The following is a 13,127-nucleotide window of genomic DNA, read 5'->3' on the forward strand; positions in this document are numbered from 1 at the left end:
TAGAAAAGTGAATTAGTTTTATTAAATGGATTTTTGTTGCGAAACAAGGTTGGAACAGAAAAATAGTTCTTGAATAAAAATAAAATGGTTATCTTATGCGTCCTAAATATTCCAAACTTATTTCTAAACTAAAAATTTATTCCAAAAATAGAAAAATGAAATTACATTACCAAACAAATTTCTATTTCAAAAACAAGTTTGAAATAAAAAAATTATTATGGAACAGAAATAACATAGTTTTCATGCATGCCCTTAACATCGTTGTCGTCATCAATTTCCTAAGCCAGCAAAAAATTAGTAACCATTCTGTTTCGAGAAACAATTTTTGAACGGAAATAATTTTTTTCTATTTCTTTCTAGGAACAATTTCGAGTATAAGAACGCTCTTAGTAATTGCAAAAAAATTATTCCAAGAATAAAAAATGCGTTGGGTAAACTTATATAATTTTGTTATTTCTTTTAATTTTTCAATATTATAATTATATGTTTCCTCTTCTTTTTTTTCCTTCTTCCTCCTTTGTGGCCGATCTCTAGCCACGGTGGCGGCCGGTGACTAGCTAGGCAAGGTCCGGTGAGCTTGCGGTGCCTCGCCAAGGCACCACGAGGACCGGCGAGCTCGCTAGGCCATTGCAAGGGCCGGCAAGCTTGCCGAGCCTCGCTGTGCCACCGTGAGACTCGACCTCACTAGATCCGGGCAAGGCCAAACCTCACCGGTGGTCTCGGTGGCCAAGCGAGCCTCACCTTGGCCAAGCGAGCTCAAGCTCGTCCAAATTTGGTGAGATCGAGCTCGCCCGCCACCGGTGAGGCTCGACCTCAACAAGCCACCACTAGGCGATGCCAACTCCGGCGATGGCCCGGCGAGGCATAGACGAGGTCACTAGCCCTCGTCAACCGATCACCGGCCATGGCCGAGGCCGGTGACAAGCCAAAAGGAAGAAAAAGGAAAGAAAAGAGACGAAGAATAAAGAGAAAAAAACAAAAAAGAGAGAAAAATTGATTCTCATAATTGTTCTCGAAAACAAGAAACTACTTTTTTCTACTTTTTGTTTCTGTTTCAAATCTGTTCTCGAGAACAAAAGTTTTACCAAATACATTTCTATTCTTTTTTTTGCTCAAAGAATAAAAGAACAGAAATTTTTGTTCCGGGGAAGAAACACCTTTTAACAAACAGGCGCTTCTTTTCCTACTTTTTAAGTCCTAGATACGATTCTAGGGCATTCTTTGAGGTATGGAAAGGACGCATGGAAAGCTAAATCTTGCACTGCTCTTTTGTTAATTTTATGTAGTTCACAGGCAGTTGGCAATACAGATTGAGGCTCGAGTCATCTGGAAAATCTCAACATGTGTATGCCCATTGACAAAAATCATGATCCAACTCCAAGGTACGACGCTAGGGCATTCTTTGAGGTGAATGATATTGCAAGTTATATCGTGGATTATGAATATCAAAAGTATCACATATTGATTATTTATGAGGTTTATTTGCTCTTGATATACAGGTGATCTTATCTATTTATTAGTTTAAGCTTTTTAGTCAAACATTTTAATTTATCGATAGGGCTATGTATATCATATCGTTTATCTATAAGATTTGTATACTCTTTATATAGTGTCTACACCAAAATATGATCAAGTCGTCAACATGGATGAGCACATAGCTAATGCATGAACACGTTCAATCACATGACTAAAACATAGACGCAGCCAGGCAAGTGATACATTATTGACGACCGTAGGGATTAATTTTGGATATTAGTAATCGGCATCGGCATACATCAATGACGCATTTGTGTGATCATTATCAATCGGTTATCGATTTATGGTGACGAATGGTTTACAATTATCTTCAAAAATACTGATGAACGAAGAACGGCAAAACTAACCAGGTTCCAAGAAAGCATAGGGAGACAATTCCAAAACTATTAGGGAACAATACCATCGAGGCAATGAAGCAATGGACAGCGCTATTTCTACTCTTTCTGTGACTAAATCCATTTCATTTACACTAAAAAGACAAAATAGCCCTCGGTCATTCAATGGCAAAGAGATGGCCTTATTCCTTCTTTTTTCTATATTTGCTATTTCTATTTAGCATCTAGTTGCTGTAATTAAGCATTTTAAATAATTTTCTTTTTAGTTTATTAAAGATTTTTTTAGTATATTCATAGATATTGCTATGACACTCTACAAGCTCCATGTAAAAGTATCTCGGTAATAATAAGAAAAAAAGGATAAATCTTTTGATATAGTAAAAAACTTAAAATCTTTTTGATCATTTCTTTTATATAACTTATCTATTGTTTGCCTATCTTATCTTGAAAGCTCACTTCCTTGATGAATTTTTCAGTTAATTTCATTAGTCTAAAATGTATATCAAGTATCTTTACTAACTATATTCAGGAATTTATATTTTCCCTTACTATTAGTGAGATATTTGTGCACATAACGTGTAAAACATTATAAAAATATCTAACAATACACAAAAAAATATTATGCACGATGAGACATCTCGATATCTTTTCATTAACACTTAGGATGAATGCGCTAGAAGTCTTAAAGTTGGAAAAAATGACACTAAAAGTATCTTAACTTCTATACGGCACTTATTTTAATGCCAAAATTTTCTGAGAGATGACTCTAGTGCTATTGCCACCGATTTATGTGGCCGGCAAATATGACGTGACAAATTTTTCAAATAAGCTATCTGGACGAGGCTTGCCGGTAAAGTGAAGTCAGCAATTGTTAAACCTAAACGGCATCAATTGGCCATCATTTGCCCTAAATTAACAAATTGGGGCCAAAATCCACTTTGAACCCTAACCCTTATTCCTATAGTTCGTGGAGAAAGTGAACAGGGATGGAATAAGTCCCTTCCGCATTGCGTGGGCTAGAGGTGACGTTGAGATGGAGAGGAAGATTCTGAAGGTGGGTCAGCCTCAACACCGATGCCTCTTGAAGGGAAGGGACAGAAGAATACCTTCACATTTTGCTGCCGTAATTGGGGAGGTTGGACTGAAAGAATTGCTTTCAGCTTCGGCCTAAGTCCATAGAAGAAACGACTGCTCAATTTTGTTGTTAAGAAAATGATTGGAGAAGAGAGATATAAAATGCTTAGCGGTGAGAACGCTAGTGTTTTTAGAGTTGTTAAAGTCACTTATGAACGAGTATTTGGACATAATCACACTTTTCGATTAGAGTTCCTTTTGCCCTAAACGGAAATGTTCACTATGGACAAAGTGGTCTGTACTCATATATTACATTTATTACAGGTAACTAACTATTAGATGTAGAATTGATTAAAGGACTAAATAATTTGACAAGATATGGAGATACTCTTGTATGAAAGTTAACTTCATCTATTGAAGGAAATCAAGTCAAACCATTGATATAAGCCTTCTAAGGGAATTGAGATCGTAGCAATGAGTTCGAACTTCGAATGCCAATCTCGAGCATTGCTTGCAAGTGCAGAATAGCATTAATGACCACTGTCTCCAGTTCAATAGCAAATCATGCCCACAAGAAACATTCTTCATTATCTTAACCTAAATTAGACTCCATTCTTTATAACTGATGGCGGTCAATGCAGGACAAACTTTTACCGATGATCAATAGGATGATTTGAATTAACGCATACAAATGTATATAGGGGACTTCTCTATTTCTCTTTTCCAGAAATTAGCGATTGGGTAATTTGTTTATATTCCCCGTGAGCAATGGGGGCTCCTATAGAATCCATAATTGCTCTGGTGGAAGGAAATGACATGTATGAGGACAATTATTGGATACGAGTGCTGTCCTTGATCGTTCCCTTGATTTTTTCCCGAGAATCCATTGTAATTTTCTCTTGAATTGGGAATAAGATTTAGGCCATTAATAATTCTTTGCATTCCTTAATCTTCACCCTTAAACATTGTTTGGGTACGAGGAAGGAATTCAAAGGAATAATATGTTAACAAAATCCCAAATGTGTAAACCTCGTGAACATAGGACCTGCTTTCCTCCTTCCATTTTCCTTCGTTCCGTGGAAATCAATCTTAGATAAAAGACTGATGATAGATGGCATCATTATGTCAATATAATATATTGGTTATAAATCGATCTATTACAATCCGGAGAATTTCCATTCCTAATTGGAATGGAAATCCAACACATCCTCGAGTGGCCTCCATAATATTTCCTAATCTAGTGAAAATTGGCGATGACTGAATTAGAGGATGACTGAATTTTGCTTTAGTTACATTTCATCTTTAAAGTTTTATGTTTGAGAATATAATTGTGATTTTAAGGAAAAATCTCAAATAAGGAGCCAAAATAAGCATATTTTCTCAAATAAGAACCCGAAGTGGCTGTTGTCCCAAATAAGGACCCGAAGTGGCTAACAAGTCTTAAATAAGGACCTGAACTTACCGGCCGACCAAAATGTTCACCGGCCGACCAAAATGTTCACCGGCCGGCAAAAGTGTGACATTTCCGGTGGCCAGAATATGGGCAATTTTGTCCACAAAAAATATAGATAGAAATTAACAAACCCTAAAAACTACTCCCCAAACTCTTCACGATTTTTTGACCTAAAAGAAAAACTCTTCATGTTCTTACATTTTTCTTCTTCTGCTCTTCATCTTCTCAATTCTTTGTCCTCTCTCGCTTGGAGCATGGCAATTTTCTGTTAATGGAACACGAATTGAAACACAACAAGAAACCCCTACCTTCGTTTCTTCACATCTTCTTCTTTTGTTTTTAGTCTTCGTTTCTTTCCAACAAAGAAGACAAATCTTGAGTAAAGCCACATTTTCGTTATTGAGAGACTCGTGTGTAACACGAGGGCCTTGATTCTTCATTATCTTTTCCTAGGTTTGGCATACACTTTGATTCACACTACCATTCAACCAAGGTCAGTTTCGTTCAAATTGAGAGAGAGAGAGAGAGGGGGGGGGCATGTACCTTTGGAACTCAGGGAGACAAGGATCTTGCTTCATCAACAAAGCATTTGGGTTCTCCAAACGAGAGGGGACAAAGAACGTAAAAGATGAAGAGTGGAAGAAGAAGAACGTGAAGAGTTTGGGGGGTTTTTTTTTAGGGTTTATTAATTTCTATATATAATTTTTTGGGACAAAATTGCCCATATTTCGGCCACTGGAAATTTCACACGCTCGCCACCGATGAACATTTTGGCCGGCCGACGGGTTCAGTCCTTATTTGAGACTTATTAGCTACTTCAGTCCTTATTTGGAACAACGGTCACTTTAGGTTCTTATTTGAGAAAAGTAGGCTCATTTTGGATCATTATTTGAGATTTTCTCTGATTTTAATTATAGAAAATATTTAAAGAATTTTTTCTTCATCTAATGAACCCATTATTCTAGAAACGAATGATTATACTAAAAATTGTCTATGTTAAACTATTTCTAAATTTTACTTAACAATTTATCCATAAATTTGATTGACAACTTAGAAAAGAAAAAGTTCCTTCGAAATTTCTCTGTTCTCAAAACTAATTTTTATGGAAGTATAAACTAACAATTAAAAATTGGAGCCGCTATTTCCCCTCTTATATGACTAAATGCACTCCATTTTCATTAAAAAGAAAAAAATTACCCTTAATTATTCAATTGCAATTTAAGGTCCATTCATATCGCGGAAAATGAGTCATTTCCGGAAAATATTTTCCCATAAGTCATTTTCCAGGAAAATGACTATTTTCTAGTGTTTGGCTAAAACTTGAAAATGTTTCAGAAAATATTTTCCGATATTTGGTAAAGAAAATATTTTCTAAGACTTCACTATTTAGGCATGCATCACTTACCGACCTATAAATCTATTAAATATGAACTTGCCTTTAAATCTGAGCAAACTTGCTTCATATATTTATTCCCTCATTGTCACCAAACGCTTATCTACTCTAAAAATTGTTCATATGGATTTCAAAAAGAAACAAAAGAGAAAAGAAGCAAAGCATGTTCCTTTAGATTCAACGTCAACTATGCACCAACCTTGAATCGTTGGTGAGGAACATTATGAAACTGCACAAAGAGTTAAGCAAACTTTACAACGTTACAAAGAACTTCAAGACATTATAGCTATCCTTGGGTAGGACGAATTATCTAAAACCATATGCTTTGACCTGCATTAAATGCTGGGCTATTCATTGAAGATAAAAGCACATTGAACCCATATGAAGTTTTACCATGAGCAGATTGTATCCATTGGGCAAATATAGGTTCGATTAAGATTTGTTTCTCCGGAGTACCAAAAGCAAGCATTGTTCTCTCCCCGTATCTTTTGTGTTCTAATAAACAAAAGAAAAAAGAAGCAAACCATGTAGAGCCATTTACTTGAGCAATGTACAACTGCAAGGTAGAGTAAATAAAAAAAATGATAAACAAGAGTGCAAAGTAGGAGCTTGAGATCGACGAGCTCAAGGTTCGCTTGGCAACGGCCAACAAGTAGCCAAGAAAGAAGAAGATGGGAAACAAAGAAAAGAAAAAGAAATAAAATGAAATAAAAAATCATTTGAATTAAAAAAGAAAATTAAAATTAAAAAATAATACGAATAAAAAAAGAAAAGAATAAGAAGAAAGGGGAAGAGGAAGTGAGTATTTGTAGAGGCGTGAAATAAGAGAGATCAAGTGAGAAAAATGTTTTCCACTTTTCAAAAATGGAAAACATTTTTTCCTAATCTAGAAGATTTTTTTCCTTTCATGGAAAATATTTTCTCCAAGAAATTCATTTTCCGTGAAACGAAGTGAAAATCTGAAAAACGTTTTCCTGAATTTCCGCGAAACGAACGAGAGCCTTAAAGTGGTAGCCCCCAACTTATTTACTTTCCTTCTTCTATTAGTTTTTTATACTTGTATGTAGATGTAGTTGCCATAACAAAGAACACGCACAGTTTGTTTTTGTTTATTACGAATATCTCATATATATTAAAAGCATTATGTTTTCTCTTTATGTTTAGATTTTATTCCATATAAATTAATTTTGTTGAAAAGAGAGATTTCATAAAGCACGGATCAACATTTCATTTCACAGGCAAAAAGCTAATCCACACTTACCAAAAAAATAATTATTTTCTTCTTTATGGTAACGGCAATTCACGACAAGCTATCAATGATGATTTCTAGAATCTAGGTTTGAGTTCTACTGTATGTATATAAGGCAGAACATTGTCTTGTCTCATCTCCAAAAATTCTCTAGTCTGTTCTACAATGGCAATGGTAAGTCCACGTGCGCATCTTTCCAAATGGTTGGTTTTGATGATAACTATTATTAGTACGATAAGCAATGGGCGTGCTCGAGCGAGAGTCCTTGGATCAGACGACGTTACAGGTTTCGATAAGCCTAAAGGAGTGGTAAAAACCATTGAGGTCATTACCTAAACTCTTTCTGTTGCTATTTCACCTTTTTTGTTTCCTTGTAAATATATTATTTTGGCTAAGATAATGTATGGGTACCTGGTGCAGAGTTACGAAACTCGTGAAGTGATCGATTGTGTTGACATCTACAAGCAACCCGCCTTTGATCATCCGCTTCTCAAGAATCATACCATACAGGTCATTTTCCTCTCATTTTTGGACCTGTAACTTGCACAGTATTCTGTCCTGTGCCTCCCATGTAAAATTTGCAGTTAGTAGTAAAAATGAATTAGTGCAACGATGACGATGTAAGTTCCTTAACAATGAGGTCCCTCATAGAGCAATTTAGGAGAAAGTTGTTTCAATATTGCAGGAAGTCTAGGAAATTCAATTTGTTCTATGTCCGAAGTATTGTTATGCAACCTTAGATATGTTCGCCCACATTATTTAGCAATTGCTGAAGCCGGTATGGCACGTTTAGATGAAACCAAGCTCAAATCTGAAAGCGAATGGATCGAGATCTGTGGAAGGTGTGCTCAATCAAGCTTGGCGGAAATATGGTGAATGCCCTGAGGGAACGATCCCCATCATAAGACCACAAAGCCATACCAATCGTCATGTTATACGGTCGAATCCACACTTGAAGCGGCTTAACAAGAGCCGACTTGGAAAACCATTGGATGACCATGAAGTACGTGCAATTACATCACCACAAGACTTATTTGTGGCGTTGATTTTGAGTTGTGTTTTTTGTTTATGCATTGATCCTTAATTTTCACTTCCTTGAGAGTTTGTTCTATATTGGTCAGTATGCTATAATATTTACCGAGGGCAGCTTCTTGGGAGCTCATGCAACAATTAATGTGTGGAATCCTGTGGTATTGGATCCAGAAGCCACCTACTCTCAAATTTGGCTCTCAGCAGGGCCCCCAGAGAAGCAGAACACCATAGAGGCCGGATATATGGTAATGACTTAGAATGGTCTAATCTAAAGACTTTAGGATGATTGGCATTCAAAGCGTGTGCAGATATAGAAGATAAGTGGTTTGTGTTTTTATGATAGGTCCAACCAGCTTCCTTTCCCAAGGAGGCAAAGACTTTCATATATTGGACCGTAAGTTCTTGACTTTTTTGACCGCTTACAGTTAACCAAACTTTCACAAACATATCCAACATTGACATGCTTTTCCTGGGTGGACTTTAGAGTGATGGCTATATGAATACTGGATGCTACAATCTCGTGTGCCCTGGATTCGTGCAAACAAGTAACAAGATTGCTCTAGGCAGTGTGCTTCAACCAGTTTCTACTTATGGTGGACAACAACATCACATTACTATAGACATAGAGAAGGTAATGGAACAATCTTTTAGGTGGGATATTTTTGAGTCTTCTCTCTTCTAACAAAGATTCTTCAGGATCCAAGTCTCGGACGGTGGTCGCTGCGCATTCAAGATGTGGATGTAGGATACTGGCCCCAAGATCTCTTCACTTTTCTAAAGGTTGTCCCTGCTGATACAGTTAGCTGGGGCGGAGAGGTAGTGAATTTAGGACAGGATGGTCGTCATACGTCGACGCAAATGGGGAGCGGCCATTTACCTTCTGAAGGCTTTTTTGGAAAGGCGTCCTTTTTCCGCCATGTTTCAATCGTCGACGGCGGTTCCACTGGGAGAGACCCGGAGAATCTCCAGAAGCAAGTGACGAAACCCGGATGTTATGACTTAGTTATCAACGAGGCCGAGCGAAGTCAACTTGGAGTCAATTTCTATTATGGGGGCCCTGGATATTCAGCTCAGTGTGAAAAATAGTGAACATACAGTAAGATGCTTTCCTATTTTTCGGTACCCTAATAAAATTGACTCTGTCAAATGTTTAGCAACGAGCACACCGATGCTTTTGAAGCTGTTAAAGTCACTTATGAAACTTTATCACATTTTTCTATTACAGCTCCTTTTGCCCTAAACGCAAGTGTTTATTATGGACGAGATGTTGTCTTTACTTTAAATATTATATTTACTGCAGGCAATTAGCCATTAGATGAAAAATTGATTAAAATGCGGAAAAATCTAACAAGACATGGCGATAGTATTTTCCTTGCTGTACGTGCCCTTGTGGCTTCCGGAAACTTGACCATTGCATGGAACATTGTGATCCAATTGCTCTATTGATATCTATCTTATTTGTGTTTTCCTGTGCAGCCATCCTTAGAATTAGAAGTTGATCAGATAACTACTTTTTAAAATGCTCGTAAGTGAAGGACACATCCTTCACAAGGGTATAATTAATAGGAAAATTGATGTTGATCCGCTTTTCTTTCTCTTTTCCTTGTCTCGCTAGACAATGGGATATAAAGTAAATTTCTACGTAATAACTCGCGTTTCCAAAGTTATGGCGTGACTCTACAATTTTTTGAGACCATATTCCCCCAAAGCAAATGCAAATGCAACTGCAAATGCTTCCAAATTTTCCCTCTCTTCTTTTTAGATTACAATGGCACCTAGCTTTGAAAGAAGGTGGACACATTTGTGGATCATAATTTTCGATTAAATGTGAGTTTGAGTGTCTGAATCATTGATCTCACATATAAGTCGATAAGTCAATCCATCAATAAATGCAAATTTTCTTCTTTTGATTAGTTTATTAGTGTTCTAAAACGAGGGTCTTTTCCTGCTAATGATAAGATATGAATAAATTTCTTCTTGCTTCATTTTTGGAACATACGGTTTCGTACAAAAAGGTAATATAATTCTTCGTCAGGTTTAATTTCTTCAAACACAGGATTTGTGCTCTTTCAAAAAACTAAATTTGCTACTGCAGAAAATAACGGAGAGATATACTAATTCTGGACAACAATCCTCACCAAGGGTGTGATTTACCTATTGTTGAAATGTCTAACTTAAATCGACGTATTACCAATTTAAACAAAAGATTTCTGCTTATAGCTTCGGCCCAAAAAGCACACACACAGGGGAAAAAAGCAAAAAAGCAAAAATAAAATAAATGAATAAATAAAAGTACCACAGCTGCGGATAATAGAAAAATTACTTTAGACGATACCTGATTTCGTCGTCGTCGTCGTAAATATCCTAAATCTAAACGTATATTTGTCTGCCGCGGAAAATTCCACGTCAGCTCCCGCAACTTCTCTTCCGACTTTTTTCAGTCCTAGACCTCTGCTCTCCGTCCAACAACCTCTCTCCGGCGCCGGCGATGTTTCCGGCGAGACCGACACCGGGCGCCCGCGGCGTGCGGCGGCGGAATCCGGCGGCCGAATCGTGGGCTCGGCGAACCTTTGCGTCGTCTTCGAGGTAATCATGCTCTTTAACTTCATTCAGCGATCGCCCGTTAATTTCGACGGAATTGAAGCGCGAAGCTTTGGCGAATTGCGTTCGCGTGCGTCTGCTTGCTAAGCCACGAGTGGGTTAACTGATTAGTCTCGCCTGTAATGATGATGAACCGGAGAAGACTCGCTTTCCCCCTCGGATTGAAGAAGGAAGGGGTTCGTACCATATATGCATCGCTGATTCGGATCAATTGAATCATCAGTCCTGCCTGTTCAAATGATACCTCGAATTGGTGGTGCGTATTAGGTTTTTATTTGGGTTTGATTGGTTATCCATGCAAAGCTTATTTTTCCTGGAAGTGAAGGTAATGGAGATTGGTCAACGGTCACCACCCTCTGCTTTTTGCTCAGAGGAGGCATATCGAAAGCTAAATCTTGCACTGGTCTTTTGTTAAATTTTATGTGGTTTATAGGCAGTTGGCAACATCAGATCGATGATGTTGACGGGTTTCCAAGGGTTGATGGCTTTATAGGCAGTTGGCAACATCGGCACTGATCTTTTGTTAATTTTGTTATGTTGACGGGTTTCTAAAGTTTGCATCTTTTTATGTGATTGTTTCGCCAGCTCCCGCCTCTTTGTAGAGATGGATGAAGTTTCTCTCAATGCTGAGCCAGTTGGCGATGATGAAGCCGAGGAACTTGAGATTGAGGGAGACTCTGCAATGACTGGATTAGTTGGTCAGACAAGTGTGATTCAAGGAGAGAACCCCATGCCTCCTGCTGTCGGGATGGAATTTGAGTCTTATGAGGATGTCTATTACTTCTACAGTTGCTATGCTAAGGAGCATGGGTTCGGGGTTAGAGTAAGCAATACATGGTACAGGAAGAGTAAGGAGAGATATAGAGGAAAATTGAGCTGCAGTAGCGCAGGTTTCAAGAAGAAAAGTGAGGCGAACCTCCCGAGACCAGAAACAAGAACCGGGTGTCCAGCGATGATAAAATTCCGGTTGATGGACAATACGAGGTGGAGAATTATTGAGGTTGAGCTCGAGCATAACCACTTAATCAGCCCAACTAGTGGGAAATTTTTTAAATCACATAAGGTCATGGGTGTTGGGACCAAGAGGCCATTGGAGTCGGAAGGTCCTGAGGAAGTAGAAACGGTCAAATTGTTTCAGACTGTCATCATAGATGCCGAGGGTGGGAAATTAGCTGCTGATGATGGTGACCTTAATGAAGCTACGACAAGGAGATGCTCAAGCTGCTCTTGATTTCTTCTGTCAGATGCAGCTCATGGATCTAATTTCTTCTACGTGGCAGACCTCAATGAAAGGGGATGTCTGAGGAACTTGTTTTGGGCTGCTGCGAGGTCCAGGGTCGCTTATCGCTACTTTGGTGATGTAGTTGCGATTGACACAACATTTTTCGGACAAGAGTTTGATAACCTGCCGGTATCATTTATTGGGGTGAATCACCATGGGCAACCTGTACTGTTGGGTTGTGGTTTGTTAGCAGGCGAGACTGTCGAGTCGTATGTATGGCTGCTTAGGGCTTGGCTCACCTGTATCCTAGGACACCCTCCCCAAACTATCATTTCCGATCAATGCAAAGCCTTGCAAGCTGCTATCTTTGATGTGTTCCCCAGAGCTTCTCATTGTATGGATTTGACAAAGGTCATGAGAAGAATCTCTGAGAGATTGGAAAAAACTTACCAATATGAAACAATTAAAGCTGCCATATATAGAGCAGTTTGCCTTTCCCAGAGGGCTGAAGAATTTGAAGCAGCTTGGATGGATATCATCCATGAGCATGGACTCGAGGATCACCAATGGTTCCAAAGCTTGTATGAAGAAAGGAATCGGTGGGTCCCAGCCAACTTGAAGGAGACCTTCTTGGCGGGAATGTTTAGACACGCGTTTGGAACGATTCGTTGCAAAGAACAAATTCGGATCGAAATGATTATTTTTTATTCTATTCCCGGAAACCGATTTTGAGTAAAAGAACGCGTTTGGTAATTGTACAAAATTTCGATTTTGGAATAGAATTGTGTTTGGACCGTGTTCATTGATTCTGTTTCAAATCAATTTATTTTAATTTTTAAATATTTTTTTTCCTTTTTTTCCTTTTTTTCTTTTCTTTTTCCTTTTTTCCTTTTTTTCTTTCTTTTTTTTTTTTTATTTTTACTTTTTCTCCTATTCTTCTTTTTTTCTTTTTTCTTTTTCTCCTATTCTTCTTCTTCTTCTTTTTTTCTTTTTTTCTTTTTTCTCCTATTTTTTTTTTTTTTTTTTTTTAGGCTAGACGAGAGCCTCCAACGAGCTCGTCGGACCAGTTGTCGGCGACCGAAAGCAACCGAACAAAGACAACGACGGCGGGCGGCGGACGGCGGTTGGGATGGCGGTCAATGAAGAAGAATAAAAAGAGAAGAAAAAGAGTTTTGATCCTCAATTTTGTTCCCAGAAAAAGAATCAACTTTTTTTTTATTCTTGATTCTCTT

The 13,127-nt window shown here is 38.0% G+C and overlaps 2 protein-coding genes across 4 annotated transcripts; both read left to right on the top strand.

The window, feature by feature from the left end:
• Nucleotides 1-7,281: 7,281 nt before the first annotated feature.
• Nucleotides 7,282-9,158, top strand: LOC104424187. Its single transcript, XM_010036556.2, has 7 exons — nt 7,282-7,326; nt 7,461-7,550; nt 7,834-8,043; nt 8,162-8,317; nt 8,416-8,466; nt 8,557-8,703; nt 8,769-9,158. Exons 1-7 carry the CDS (start codon nt 7,282-7,284, stop codon nt 9,156-9,158), a joined length of 1,089 nt encoding a protein of 362 aa, XP_010034858.1.
• A 1,313-nt stretch (nt 9,159-10,471) lies between these two features.
• LOC104424188 (protein FAR1-RELATED SEQUENCE 6) lies at nt 10,472-12,548 on the top strand. 3 transcript variants are annotated; one of them, XM_039303404.1, is made up of 3 exons: nt 10,472-10,658; nt 10,816-10,929; nt 11,259-12,548. In XM_039303404.1, exon 3 carries the CDS (start codon nt 11,278-11,280, stop codon nt 11,902-11,904), a length of 627 nt encoding a protein of 208 aa, XP_039159338.1. In that variant the 5' UTR covers nt 10,472-10,658; nt 10,816-10,929; nt 11,259-11,277; the 3' UTR covers nt 11,905-12,548. The 3 variants fall into 3 exon arrangements, with proteins under 3 accessions (XP_039159338.1, XP_018719246.2, XP_039159337.1); XM_018863701.2 differs by lacking the exon at nt 10,816-10,929; XM_039303403.1 differs by lacking the exon at nt 10,472-10,658 and having other exon boundaries at nt 10,670-10,929.
• The last annotated feature ends 579 nt before the right edge of the window (nt 12,549-13,127 follow it).

This window comes from Eucalyptus grandis, chromosome 10 (assembly GCF_016545825.1).
Source record: "Eucalyptus grandis isolate ANBG69807.140 chromosome 10, ASM1654582v1, whole genome shotgun sequence".
Classification (NCBI taxonomy): Eukaryota; Viridiplantae; Streptophyta; class Magnoliopsida; order Myrtales; family Myrtaceae; genus Eucalyptus; species Eucalyptus grandis.

Coding starts and splice junctions, on each gene's coding strand:
- LOC104424187 (XM_010036556.2), top strand. CDS start 7,282: ATGGGCGTGCTCGAGCGAGAGTCCTTGGATCAGACGACGTTACAG. Junction 7,327..7,460: donor TGGATCAGACGACGTTACAG/GTTTCGATAAGC, acceptor TACCTGGTGCAG/AGTTACGAAACTCGTGAAGT. Junction 7,551..7,833: donor TCAAGAATCATACCATACAG/GTCATTTTCCTC, acceptor TGGCACGTTTAG/ATGAAACCAAGCTCAAATCT.
- LOC104424188 (XM_018863701.2), top strand. CDS start 10,561: ATGTTTCCGGCGAGACCGACACCGGGCGCCCGCGGCGTGCGGCGGCGG. Junction 10,659..11,258: donor ACCTTTGCGTCGTCTTCGAG/GTAATCATGCTC, acceptor TTGTTTCGCCAG/CTCCCGCCTCTTTGTAGAGA.